The sequence below is a fragment of the Thamnophis elegans genome, chromosome 7 (genome assembly GCF_009769535.1).
Source record: "Thamnophis elegans isolate rThaEle1 chromosome 7, rThaEle1.pri, whole genome shotgun sequence".
In the NCBI taxonomy this organism is placed as follows: domain Eukaryota; kingdom Metazoa; phylum Chordata; class Lepidosauria; order Squamata; family Colubridae; genus Thamnophis; species Thamnophis elegans.
Window position 1 is genome coordinate 24,474,218 of NC_045547.1, and position 14,040 is coordinate 24,488,257.

At 38.9% G+C, this 14,040-nt stretch overlaps 1 protein-coding gene across 1 annotated transcript in view; it reads left to right on the plus strand.

Annotated features, from left to right (window-relative positions):
- HCFC2 (host cell factor C2) overlaps positions 1-14,040 on the plus strand; it is a 33,734-nt gene that overhangs the window by 188 nt on the left and 19,506 nt on the right. Inside the window, exons 2-6 of the mRNA XM_032221404.1 lie at positions 4,134-4,282; positions 5,524-5,684; positions 6,812-7,020; positions 8,016-8,100; positions 11,566-11,669. Coding sequence (XP_032077295.1) covers positions 4,134-4,282; positions 5,524-5,684; positions 6,812-7,020; positions 8,016-8,100; positions 11,566-11,669 — 708 coding nt within the window. The remainder of the gene's footprint in view (positions 1-4,133; positions 4,283-5,523; positions 5,685-6,811; positions 7,021-8,015; positions 8,101-11,565; positions 11,670-14,040) is intronic.

The following is a 14,040-nucleotide window of genomic DNA, read 5'->3' on the forward strand; positions in this document are numbered from 1 at the left end:
GAAGGAAGGGAAAGAGAAGCAGGGCGGGCTCGGTTGCCCCGGCGGGGCGCTTTCCCCTCCAGCAGTAACTGCTGCTGTTGCTTCGCTAGCCGCGAAAAGGCCTTCGGCGCGGGGGTCTCAGGGTCGGGTTGGACGAGAAGGGAGGACGTGTTGCGAAGCGGGGTTAATGGTGGGGGGAGGGCGCCCGGTGAATGGCTGGGGATGATAGCCTTGGGAGTTTGCGCCTACGATTCAGCCCTCTCCCCTGGCATGGCTTCGTGGCGGAGGGAAATTTCTGCCCTCCTTCCCTGTTGGGCTTTAAGGGAACACGGAGGACGTGTGTATTCGCTGACACAGAGCCGGTCTTCTGCGCTTAATCCGAAGGGAAGTGGCTCCGAAGCGATTTTGGCTCAAGGGCATCCGCGGAGGTTTAGTCCTCGTTCTCTGGGCTGAACTCGTGTAGCCCTTTTCCTTCTTTGGGTACAGATTGGCGACCGAAGGCTGCGAAACAGTCTGATTTTTCCTACAAAATTTATTCCCCGCAAGATTCACTCAACCACAAATTTCAGTTTAATGTGTTGGTCATAAAGTGCACCAACGTAGAAAATTGAGTTACCGCAGAAGATTGAGTTAACTGGTTAATTCCATTGGTACATTAACTTTGGTTGTGTTGCTTTATATTTGCTTCTATTTGCTATCTCCAAGGGCATAATCTTAGTCCCTGCATGCACCTTTATTTTTTATTTATTTTTGGTTATAATGACCTATTCAAGCAGGGAATTGCTATCTTAGTGTGGATTTATATATATTTTATTATGTTTTTCATTCTATACAATCACATATTTACTGTGCATAATCAGGGCATATAACATTGAATAATAAACACGGCCCTCACTTATATAGAAAATGCCCCCTACAATACAAACCCAATATACCACCTTGGCCCACCATACACCCTCTTTCAACCCCCTCCAACTTTCATTCTTCCTTCTCACACACCCCTCCACGCCTACTTCCCCTCCCCTTCTTTCTAACCCTAACCCTATCACTCCCTCTAATCCATTCCCTCCCTCCCTTCTCCTCCTCCTCTCTCTCCCCCTCTCCACCCTCCTTCTTCTTTCACTCGACTCTTTCCTTCGGTATATTTCTATTACCTTCCAGTATATTCGGTTTGTTCTGTTTTCGCACTAACATTAAAAAACCACAGTATACAAATGCAATCATGGAATTTAACACATATTGTATTTCCCCCCTCCCCCCTCCCCCTAAATCCCCACCTCCCTTCCCTCCCCCCCCCCCCCCCGACTTCCCAAAGACCATTCGTGGTATAACTTTTGGACAATCACAGTCTAAAATATCTCTACATTGAGCTCAGCTTCTTACTGTTACCCAAATTTTAAACAATTTAAATTGTTACTGATACTAAGCATAAGCTATCTGGAGTTTCTTAGTCCCATATTTACTTTTTATGTAATCAATCCATTTTTTCCAGTCTCGTTTATATCTCTCGTTTGAATGTTCTTTGAGATATGCTGAAATTTTGGCCATTTCGGCTAAGTTCATAACTTTCAAAGTCCATTCTTGAATTGTAGGTAAATCTTTCTTCTTCCAATACTGCGCCACCAAGAGTCTTGCTGCCGTTATTAAGTACAGAACCAAATTAGTCTCTAGTACTGTAAAGTCAATACATATACCCAGTAAAAACAACTGGGGGGTGAATTTTATCCTTCTTTTGAAGATGTTTTGCAGGATCCACCATATTTTTATACAAAATGCCTTGACATTACGACATGTCCACCATATATGAAAATATGTAGCATCAAAAGAACCACATCTCCAACATTTAGGTTGAACATTTGGATACATAGAGGCAAGCTTTTTAGGATCTAGGTGCCATCTATAAAACATCTTATAAAAATTTTCTTTCAAGTTTTGAAACATGGGAAAGAATCTGGGTAAGAAATGTGAAATTTACACAAGCACAAAGCTATCTTAGTGTGGTAGAAGCAAGGAATGAAGATTTTTAGGGTCTGGGGGTTTACTGTATATATATTTTTTGTGCTGTGTGTATTTTGTGTACACAAGATAAGTACTAGTGAAGATTAGCTATATAAATGTGCAAACTTCTGTTCCACTGTCCTATAGCATACATCTGTTAGATGAAGATGGAATAACTTTTGTCTTTCATAACTTTGCCTGATGGTGATGCTAATCAGATAATCAGAGATATATGGTCTGAATAAAGATGAGTATAACAGTAAAAAAAAGTCATTGTATCCAGAGATAAGGAAGATTCATATAAAATAGTGCATAATAAAGAATATGAGCAATATAGGTGTATAAATTATAGATATAATATAGGTAATAAAGATAAAAATATGTCAAGAACTGCAAAGTCACCAAAACACTTTTTCTGTTAAGTTTAGTTGACTATGTAAAATACTTTGTAAAGTAATAAATTATAAAGTAACAATTATAATTGTTTATAATGCTTTCATCATGGAGGGATTGTGAGTTATTGTATGATTTATTTCAGTTAAGCTTTCCAATAAAAATGCTTTGAGTCAGTGGATAAATGAAAAGGCATTGTGAATCTATATTAAAAATGGGTGATATTGCTGTAAGCATGGGTCAGGAAGTGACAAAATATTTGGTGAGAATATGTGAAAGCATTTGAAACAGTGTTAAGATGAAAAAGTAGAATGCCAAGTTCTAGGTAAAGATGATGTGTGTCCAGCAATTTTGCTTTGAGAGGTTATGAATGGAAAGTATGTTTGGAAATTTGCACATGATAAATGAGGGAGATAGTTGGAAGGTATTGGCGGTAACAGATTTGAATCTTGATTATAGGCCACCAATTTGGTATTTACAAGTAGTCCTTGACCTACAACCTTTTGTTTAGCGACTTACAACCTTTTGTTTAGTGAAATTCCAGTGGCACTGAAAAAAGGGATTATGAATGTTTTTCCCATGACTGTAACAGCATCCTCATGGTCATGTGATCAAAATTGTGATGTTTGGCAACTGCTATGCATATATGACAGTTAGAATGGCCTGGAGTCACCTTTTTCAACTTCCTGACAAGCAAATTCAATGGGGAAGCCAGATTTATTTAACAACTGCAGTGATTCACTTAACAACTGTAACAAGAAAGGTCTTAAAATGGGGCAAAACTCACTTAACCGCTGTTTTGCTTAGTAGTGGAAATTTAGGGCCAATTATGGCCATATGTTGAAGATTATCTGTAATAAAGTTGTTCAAAGTATAGACTGATAACCAGTTAGGTTTGCTGAAATTGGGATATCACAATGGATGTGATTAGCCTAGGTAGGAAAGCTAGAGGTAGATGATAGGAGGAATGTATTGCTAGTTTGGGAATGGGGCTCTAGTAGGTATGAGATGTATTTGTACTCTTTGAAAACTTCATGATCCAATCTGTTTCAGTGAGGATGAATGTAGGGACATTTTTTTTTTCATAAAACGGTTTTATTAAGTGAATGTTTGTGCTGAGGGAAAGAAAGAGACTATGCTGATTAGATGAAGGAAGATTATGAGAATAATAGTTTTTACACTGCAAATGAAATAAAGGAGTAGATTTGGGTTCAGAAGCTGATCATATGATGTTTCTTTTTTAATATTAATTTTTAATATACTGTACAAAGTTTGATGGGCAAGTTGGCAAAAAATAAGTTGGGACCTATTGATTTTTCTGCAATACTTTGCATGGAGTTTTGAAGTTCAAAATTGTGTGATCAAATTATCCCAACCCTGCTTTTAAGTTATTCTGCAAAAATGAAAACTGTCTGGTAATTTGCTATGGATATTTATATAAAAAGATTGTTACCTTTGTTTTACTTAAACATATCAATGTTTTATTACATAAATGCCTATCTTTTGCACCAGGTTCTAATTGGCAGATCTTGAGACTGATTGGAAAGTAAAGAATCAAAAGTTTTCTCTTTCCAGATGAAGAAAGGAATACCTTTTTGTTTAAGAATGCTAGGTTTAAAACCTAATAATTAATGAATATTAAACTCCCTTTATTAAATGTAGGGCTTCTGTGTTTAAATTTGTGGATGTCTTGTTTAGAAGTCGTATGGGGCTCATACTATTAATTATGACCTAGGTTTATTTTTGTGTCTCTTTTGCTGCAGCCACAAACCAATGGTTCCTTCCTGCTGTCAGAGGAGATATTCCACCAGGGTGTGCAGCCCATGGATTTGTCTGTGATGGTACCAGAATATTAGTGTTTGGAGGAATGGTTGAATATGGAAGATATAGTAATGATTTGTATGAACTGCAGGTACTGTATGATTGATTTTCACAATTATTTAACTAGGTTGAGAATCTTGGTATCATTTAATACATTCTTAAATGGGTGCCTATATATTGTACATATTAAGATTGGAATAGATTGATATAATAGCAATAGCACTTAGACACACACACACACACACACACACACACACACATATAGTGTCACAACCCCTGGTAAGCCCCAATTATGGGAGGAAGCTAACTGCTTCCATCATCTGTCAATCGGCTTGTCACAAGAGTCCATCACGACAGAAACCCAATATTTTTACTGTTACCTTTGTTATATTTGTGTTTTATTTGTGCTGATAAATAAATAAAGGGAGACTAGTATAGATCTATTTCAAGCTATTTAGCTCTCATCAGCTAGCCATACCCTTACTGGGATTCGAACCTGTGCTGTATTGCATCTTAGGCAAACGTCTTAGCCATTATGCCACAGGTCTCCTCCTTATCAGCTGAAGCCAGGGAAGAAGGTATATATTTAGTGTCACAACCCCTGGTAAGCCCCAATTATGGGAGGAAGCTAACTGCTTCCATCATCTGTCAATCAGCTCGTCACAAGAGTCCATCACGACAGAAACCCAATATTTTTACTGTTGCCTTTGTTATAAACCCCATAATGGGGTTTATAACAAAGGCAACCAGGATGGAAAAAAGGAAACCATGAGTCCTGCCTTAACTGCAAAGCCAACTGGGTAACCATGGGCTTTCATTCTCTCTCAGCCCTAGGAAAGAGGCAATAATAAACCATTTCTGTAAAACCTTGCTAAGAAGATTGCAAGGACATAACTACCCATAATATCAGGCTGATTTGGAATTTCCTTTGAAACTTTTGCCAGATAGAATTCTGACTTCTGGAAGGTAAAATAAAGCAAATCCTTATCTTATGGATCCTGGAATGGCATCTGTAGATAACAATATACTTTCCAACACATTCTTTGGTGACTACTAGTACTTAAAAAAAAGTAAAGTATGGTACCATACTTTAAAAAAAAGATTATGAAAGCTAGCATGCTGGAATGAAAGAACCAGCTCCAACACAACCTTTATCTCCATTAATGCTTCTGGTCCTCACGTAGTTTCTAGAGGCATTTTTAGAAAAGTAATTGATTGAAGAACAGTGCTTGCTTACTTGGATGAGAGTTTGGTGTCTGGCAGCCACAATAGTAGTAATTTTCTAAACAAGTTTGCTTGCATTTCTCAATGTGCTCTTTTTCCATCCACAAGGCAAGTCGATGGCTGTGGAAGAAAATGAGACCCCAGCCCCCTTCAGCAGGTTTGCCTCCATGCCCTCGCCTTGGCCATAGCTTCTGTCTATATGGCAACAAGTGTTACTTATTTGGTGGACTGGCAAATGAGAGTGAAGACTCAAACAATAACATTCCAAGGTATGTGGATGAGTTTGGAACAAAATATTTAGTATGATTTGTTTAGGTTTTCTCACTTTTAATCAGCTGTACCTGTGATGGCGAGCCTATGGCATGTGCCACAAGTGGCACGGGGAGCCATATTTTCTGGCACGTCAGCTGCGTGGCGGCCAGCTGATTTTCTCCCTTCCGGAGGGCTTTTGAACAGGCTTTCGGGCCTGTTCGGGCTGGAGGTCTTCCTGAAGCCTGGGGAGGGCGAAAAATGGCCCCATCAGGCCAACCAGAAGTTCAGAAATGATCTGTTTCTGGCTTCCTGCGGGCCAAGAGAGGCCGTTTTCGCACTCCCCAGACTCCAGGAAAGCCTCCAGAGCCTGGGGAGGGATAGTAGGTGTATGCGAGGGTGTGTGTGCACGCGTCTATGCATGCATGGCAGTTAGGCAGGGAGGATCGAATTTGTGTGGCCACACGCACACACAATTTTCGCATGCCGTAAGAAAAAGGTTTGCCATCACTGAGCTATACGGTAAAATTGGTTAGAATGTAGATAGTGAGCCTATTTAGTATTCAAATCTTTTCATAACTACTAATATCAAAGAGGAAGATTGGCAATGAACTGTCAAACTGATCATTCTTATATCCAGAAATATGAAGCTCGATGCTTGAAAATAACAGCAAAAACATGCTTGCTAGTAGCATTTGGAGCAGTTTACATTAAGATTATCTTAAACGTATAGTGATGTATGGTTTAATGGTTTTCATTAATTGATCAGAGCTAATTTTGCTTTAGCACCTTAAGTTGCAGTGTCTGTACATATTTCAGTTTGTTTTGTTATTTAGCCTACAGTTATACTAATCTAAAAGTTGGGGCTCCACCCCATCTGTTTTAAAATTGGCATTGTGGGGGGAAAAGTTTTAAAATGCCCCTGGAAGACATAAAGTAGTTTTGACAAATCTCCAGGCGAGGAAAATTCCTCTGGCTTTTTTTTCTTTTAGAAATCTGGTTTTTTTTTTAACAAACATTTAATATACTGTATCCTTGCAAAAAAAAAAAGGCATTGTAATAAAAACTCGGAGATTGCATTTACAGGTTGAAATTTCTTTATGGTAGTGCCATAGAAAGTTATTGGTGTATTTATAACCCACCTTAGATATTTAAACGATTTCTATGAATTGGAGCTACAGCATGGATCAGGAGTCATAGGCTGGAGCGTTCCATTGACCAGGGGAGTTTTGCCGTCTCCCAGAGAATCCCACACAGCTGTTATATACTGTAAAAAAGACTTGGGAAATCCAAAAATGTTTATGTTTGGAGGAATGTCTGGTTGCCGGCTGAATGACCTTTGGGAGCTTGATATAGGTGAGTACAACTGCAAGTAAAGTTGTATGAGTTATTTTTTAAAAAAAAATACACTAAGGAATAATTAATTCAGAAGGATTTGTTGTGTGATGGGAAAGTTTGCATCACTTTGTAAATTTATTCTTAAACTTCAGCTCTATCTGAATGCTATTACAGTACACAGCAAAATAAGCAGTTTGACTTAATGGGATGTAGCCATTTCTAAGTTTCATCAAAATTAGATTTAAAAAAAAATCTATTTGTTTCATTATATTTTAATACTGCTAACACGACAAGTATTTTTAAGCTGTCATTTTTAAAAAGAATTTCAAAATATTATTTCTTTGAGTAATTATTTAAAAACAAAATAGTCTTGAAACTAGTCAAAACAAGACTAATGACTTGTTTTGAGAGATGGCTTTGTCCTTTAACACTTGTTTTGCAAATACAATAATAATTGTAAGATACCACAGACTCTAGAATTGATGGTGAATAATACTGTACACATGTGATAATAAAAGTTCAATTTCCATAACTCAAAAGATATTATTTGAGGGATGAAATGCAAGTGTAAAACTAACAATGGCAATTTCCCTTTTTATTTTGCTTGTCTGTAATCTTGCATAAAACTTTATATTTGGAATTTGGATTCTGAAAAGTCTAAGGGAGATTACCAATTTTCATAGCATATGGCACTGAAAAATAAGTGTTCCACCATTTAAAATACCACCTTCCTGTATGTTGTCACTAACTTTTGGTGCCTACCAATATACTTTTCAAAAATACACCACCACCCCTAGCATCTCTATGCATGACAAATTTCCTGAAGTCTGAAAAACAATATGTTACAAGTGTGTCTTACACACACTTCATGTGTGTGTTCATGGAGTAATAAAATGTTCATAATTTTTTTTTTATTGGGAGCCAGCTAGAGTTGGTTAGAACATGGATGGCTGTATAAATGTTCTAAATAAATAATCCCTTCTATATGCTTTCTCTGTTTTTTCCCTTAATAGAGACAATGACTTGGTCGAAACCAGAAACTAAAGGGACAGTGCCACTTCCCCGTAGTCTCCATACAGCCAGTGTAATAGGAAACAAGTATGTCTGTTGTTAAAAGCTCACCTATAGAAAGGTACACCTAGTAGGAGACCATTACTCTAGTGTTTGTATTTAGGGATCCTGCTTGTAATGTGGAATGTAGTGAGCTTCAGCCCTGTGAGAAACACTGCCTGCAGATTAGGGGAGCTAACAATAGGCCCCGGGGAAACCAAAATGGAGTTCTTAAGCAACATATGTTTTTTATTTGGGGACATATAATCCTCTGCGCATGACTTCAAATTTAATTAGAAAGCCCATTACATCTTTTAGAAAGGAGAAGAAAAAGACAAAGAGCTTTGAAAACAGGAAACGCTTACTTATGCATTGATATATTATTATATGTTGGTGCGTTAGGAGGAGAAAATACTTTATAGTATGAAGTGGCATAAGAGTAATGCTAATGTCATATTTCTAGAAGTTGCAGTATAATACTGTAACCAATCCATATAGTTTGTTTAAGATGTTGCAGGATTATTCATATTCATAATTTGTAGTTGATTGCTATCATTGGTAATGCTGCTTTTTTATAACTTATGTGTGTTCCAGCCCTATTATTTCATTGAAGATTGCAGCTGTACATTATAGCATATATTCTGGTGTCTATCTAACCTTATCCCTCAAGATACATTTTTGGGGCAATACATTTCCATTTAAGTTGGAGTCATGTGATCTCCATACCACCCCTGCTAATGTGATGATCCATTTGTATATAAAATTCAGAGGAACTCAGAAACATGATAGAATATTTTTTTCCCTACAGTCAGTGTGCATCAATTGTTGCTAGAAATCTGACTTTGAAATCTGATTTGCCTCTGAATTCCACCACTATAAGCACTGGACACCAAACGTGTGTCTTCTGTAAAGAAAATAACCCTACATAATGCACTTTATTTATTTATTTTATTTAAATACAGTAGTTGCCTCTTGAGTGGTGCCGTGGCCTAGAGATGGAGCTCTCGCCTTACAATCAGGAGGCTGTGAGTTTGATCGTAGGTAGGGGCAGATATTTCTCTCTCCAGGCACACTGATAATATAACTCCGCATTGGCGACAGGAAGGGCATCTGGCCAGTAAATGCTCAGCTACTTTCAGTTGCCCAGACTCCACCCTGCAAGGGATTATGGGGTCATTAAAAGGAGATAATATACAGTAGTTGCCTATCTCGCTCAAGTGACTCTGGGCATCTTACAAAGATTAAAATGCAGAAAATTCACCTCATATAACCCCCAATGGCCAAAAAAAGACAGTAATCCACTCCCCCCCTCAAAAAAAATCCTTGTCAATAACAACAGAAGTCACCCATTCATCTGACTCAAATGCTTTGGGAAACAGCTTGGGGAAACTTCAATGCCTTATGAAAGACGGGTTGGATCTATTTAAATCTCTACATCAGTGTTTTTCAACCTTGGCAACTTTAAGGTCTTTGGACAGTCTCAGAATTCTCCATGTTGGCTGGGGAATTCTGGGAGTTGAAGTCCAGATGTCTTAAGGTTGAGAAACATTACTCCAGCGGGATGCTATTCCACAGAGCAAGTACTGTCCTTGAGAAGGCATCCAACAAGATGCCATTGTTTGATAGAAGGCCCCTGTTGGAGCATGCCCTCTCTACTAGATCTTGTGGGACAAACAGAGGCAATGGGAGAAAGATGATCCCTCAAGAAGCTGGCCCTATGCTGTGAGAGCTTTATAGATAACAACCAACAACTTGAATCGTACCCAGAAATCTAGAGCCAATGCCACTTGTAGAGCAATAGTATTTAGAGGGGCATAATAAGAAATACCAAAAACTGCCTACTTTCTGGACCAGTTTCAGTTTCTGAATGTTCTTCAAGAGTAGCCCCATCTAGAATAAGTTACAGTAATCCAAACGAGGTGACTAATGGGTGGGTCACCGTGAGCAAGGCTTCTAGGCTCAGGAATGGGTAGAACTGGAATATTAGATGAGTCTGCATAAAACCACCCTGGCAACGGCTGCCATGTGTTCTTTGAGTTCCCCCAATCTTCATTTTGGCATTGCATGAATATTATCTTCTTATATAAAACTCCCAAACAAATTATATTGCTACAGAATCAAACGGCCTCCCATCCTTTACTAGATTTTTATGTTTCCTTTGATTTGCAGAATGAAAAAGCGATCCATAACCATTTGTTGGATATAGTCCCTACTTGTCACCCACACATAACTGAAGAACATTGTTCAAATTAAATATGCACTGTATAATGTTGACATTACATGTGTATAATTGTGCCACGGGGGAGTGTATCTAATGATCTAATGTATCAATGATTAGGTTTAGTAATAGATGATGACAGATACTGGGATTGCTTGCCATGATGTTTATGTGGACCTCCAAATCCTCCTTGACTCCAGCCAGTTGCCTAGACAAGTTTCTGCAGTTTTCTTGACAACATGTTTGAATGTGGTTTGCTCTTGCCTCCTTCCTTAGGGCTGAAAGGGAGTGACTAGCCCAAAGTTCCATAGCTGGCTTTGTACTTAAGAAGGACTAGAATTCAGTTTCACGTCTCATGCTTTTAACCAGTCCACCATCTTGACTCTCTACTGTGTCACAAATAAAGATAGTGGACTATGGACTTCAGCTGCCTCATAAGGGAAATTATGCACTATCTCTACATTATCATGTTCTTCACTAGTATGGCCTAGTTGTTTTAAGCTTGGCTTGTTGCTAGAGATGATCAGATTTGAAAACAGTTTGTACCACCATTCAGAAGGCATGTAGTAATTCTGCATTCTTTAAAAAAAAATTCTGTTTGGAAAAAAAAAGATTAAAAAATAAGGGGAAAATAGTATTAGGACCTCCCTCTCCTTAAGTTTCTGAATGAAACACAGTCATTTCAAGATTTGAAAAGCTTAATTGAAAGAAGTTGAGTCCTCTTTCAGTTAGCCCAGTATAACTTGTGATAATCTGCTGTCCCAATACTATGATGTTTTAATATGTTTTGTAGTAATTCATGTATATGGCACAATGTAGGTTCACCCATCATGCTAAGGTACAATGTGATGTTTGCTTTAAGCCAACAGAGGCATAAGTCATTGCTTTATGGTTCAACATATTCATAATTTCAGTAAATAATGACTGAATAAACCATAGACTAATGCAATTTATGAAGCCAATTGAAATTGTTCTATCCTTTCAAAACTAAGATATCACACAAATAAATTAATAATACATTATTTTAATGCAGCTTCTAAAGCAACTTTAATAATCAGTTTTGTATTAATATCGTCTATAAAATCCAGTAAGCAAAAACTTGATTGATTCTTCATTTCTCTGAGTGTATGGCTTGAGAGGAGTGGAGAAATGGGAAAGGGGGTTAAGATCAAGTTTTAGTTAGGAACTAGTAGTTTCTGTATAATTTGTAAGATGAAATGAAGCTTGGAAATTGTGCTTATATATCCTCCCCCACTTTGTTCTTGTCTTCACTCTCAATGTTCTTATATTTGTAGAATGTACATTTTTGGTGGATGGATCCCACAGAGTACAGATGAGAGCCTCCCTGCTCAAGATGGGGAGTGGAAATGTACTGGTTCATTTTCATACTTAAATTTAGGTTAGTATACTTCATTTTTTATCACTTACTGCCATCACTTTTCTGCCTTGTGCGTAGCAGGGATTCTATACATTGGATAGCCCTACAAATAACATCGCTGTGTTCTTAAACTAATACTGGAAATTATAACAAATATTAAAACAATACATTAACCCAGCGATGGCGAACCTTTTTTGGCTCGTGTGCCATATGTGGGGGAAGTGCAGGGGGTCATGCACAGATGTGCCACACCATAATGCAATGCGCGACACACACACCCCAGCACGCATGCGTGCATGACAGGTGCTTCCCCCATTTTTTGCTTTTTTCACCCTCCCCAGGCTCCAGAGGCTTTATAGGAGCCTGGGAAGGACAAAAACAGCCTCCCCCGCCCCCCGGAGGCTTCAGGAGCATTCCTGAAGCTTCCAGAGCACAAAAAAACGGCGCTATGGGCAAACCGGAAGTTCAGGAACGGACTTCCAGTTTGCTCGTATGGCTGATTTAAGCCCTCCAAAGCCTTCAGGGAAGGCGGCCCCTGAAGGCTCCGGAGGGCTTAAACCGGCCCTACAAGCAAACCGAAAGTCCGTTCCCAAACTTCCAGTTTGCCCGTAGGACCATTTTTTGCACTCCGGAGGCTTCAGGGAAGCTCCTGAAACCTTTGGAGGGCCTTCGGGGGTGGGGGTTGTTTTTGCCCTCCCCAGGCTCCTATAAAGCCTCTGGAGCCTGGGGAGAGCGAAAAATGGCCTCAAAAAAAGGTTAAAGTCAGCTGGCTGGCGCGCACATGGGCGCTGACCAGCTGACAGGGCAACGCCTTGTGCGCCCTGACAAATAGCTCCACATGCCACCTGTGGCACACATGCCATAGGTTTGCCAACCCGGCATTAACCTATTTCACTTAATTTTATAATAAGAGATTATGGCTCTGTATTGCTTTGTTATGGGGCAGCTCCATGGAAGAGGCCAACAGAGCAGTTGTGAATGTAAGTTGCCACTCCATAAAGCTTCAGGTTTATAGTCCCCATCACTTTGGGTGAAAAAAGTCAAAGCTGTGCCCTCTGGAGATAAAAGAGATTTGGTCCTTTTGAAACTCAGGCTAGAACTTGGCAAACGTCTGTGGACCCCACTTGCAAATGGTGGGATTCTCCATCTCTCCTGCAGACTCTGAATAACATGTGGCAACCCAAGAAGCTGTGAAGGTCCAGGGAATTGAAGCAAGAAAAAATACACTTCAGGTAGTTGCTATTTCTGTAGAAACAAATCACATGTTTAGCCAAGAATTAGCATTAGGTTTATGATTCCTTTGCTGTGTTATGCTGAGTCTTAAAGTCTCTGGCTCTGTACACAAACGATGAAATATGATGTTTGAGGCCAGTCTTCATGCATATCTCAAGTTATGTACATGAAGTCAGGGATGAAATTCAGCAAGTTCTGACAGGTTCTGGAGAACCGGTAGGGGAAATGTTGAGTAGTTCGGAGAACCAGCAAATGCCACCTCTGATTGGCTCCACAGTGGGCAGGGAATGAGGATTTTGCAGTATCCTTCCCTTGTCACACCCACCAAGCCATGCCCACCGAACTGGTAGTAAAAAAAAATGAATTTCACCACTGCATGAAGCTAATGTTTTTATGATCCATAATACTTCTTGTGTGATCCATATGATTATGAGCAGATAATTTTCCATTTGTAGGAGAATAGTGTCATCTTGTGGTCTTTCTAGAGCACTGCCTTTTCTTTTGGATCTTGATCTTTTTAACAAGTTATTAGTGATGGTTTATGGTGATATGCACAGCTTTGTAATTTATCTTCTTCAACATTGAATACTTGCATTTTGATACTCAAAATTGTGATTTCTTATATTTTCTCAAAATTCCTTTTAATAAGGCTTGGGTTTATACCTCCTGTGCTATTGCTCTATCTCTCCAGAAGAGCTGAAGAATGCAGTCACTGTCAACTATGATTTGTTGCCAGGAGGTAGCATTAATGAAATGATTTTGTTGTTTTACATTTTGACTTTTTAATTGCCAGGAAAGTAGCATAGGTTGTGAGAACTCTATCCAATTAAATACATGTGCTGTTGAAGCAAGTAGGAAAATACCAGAGGAAGGGGAGGATGATAACTGACGTGTCTTTTGGAAATTAATTAATGGCAATAGGAATGACCAAACTGCTATCACAAATTAGGGGGGTCAAGGCCAATGTCTGAAGACACAGAGGGCTTCTAGGAAAACAGGTTTTAAAGACTACTCAAATGTACTTGAAAGAATTGACAAAGGATTTTCTTTGTTGAAAATATAAAACATTTGAGAGTTCTTTGATACGGTCTTGTATGTTAGGATTCCAAGTGACAGACCCATAGCAATCAAAACTCTGAGGCAGTTGGATTCCTCAAAG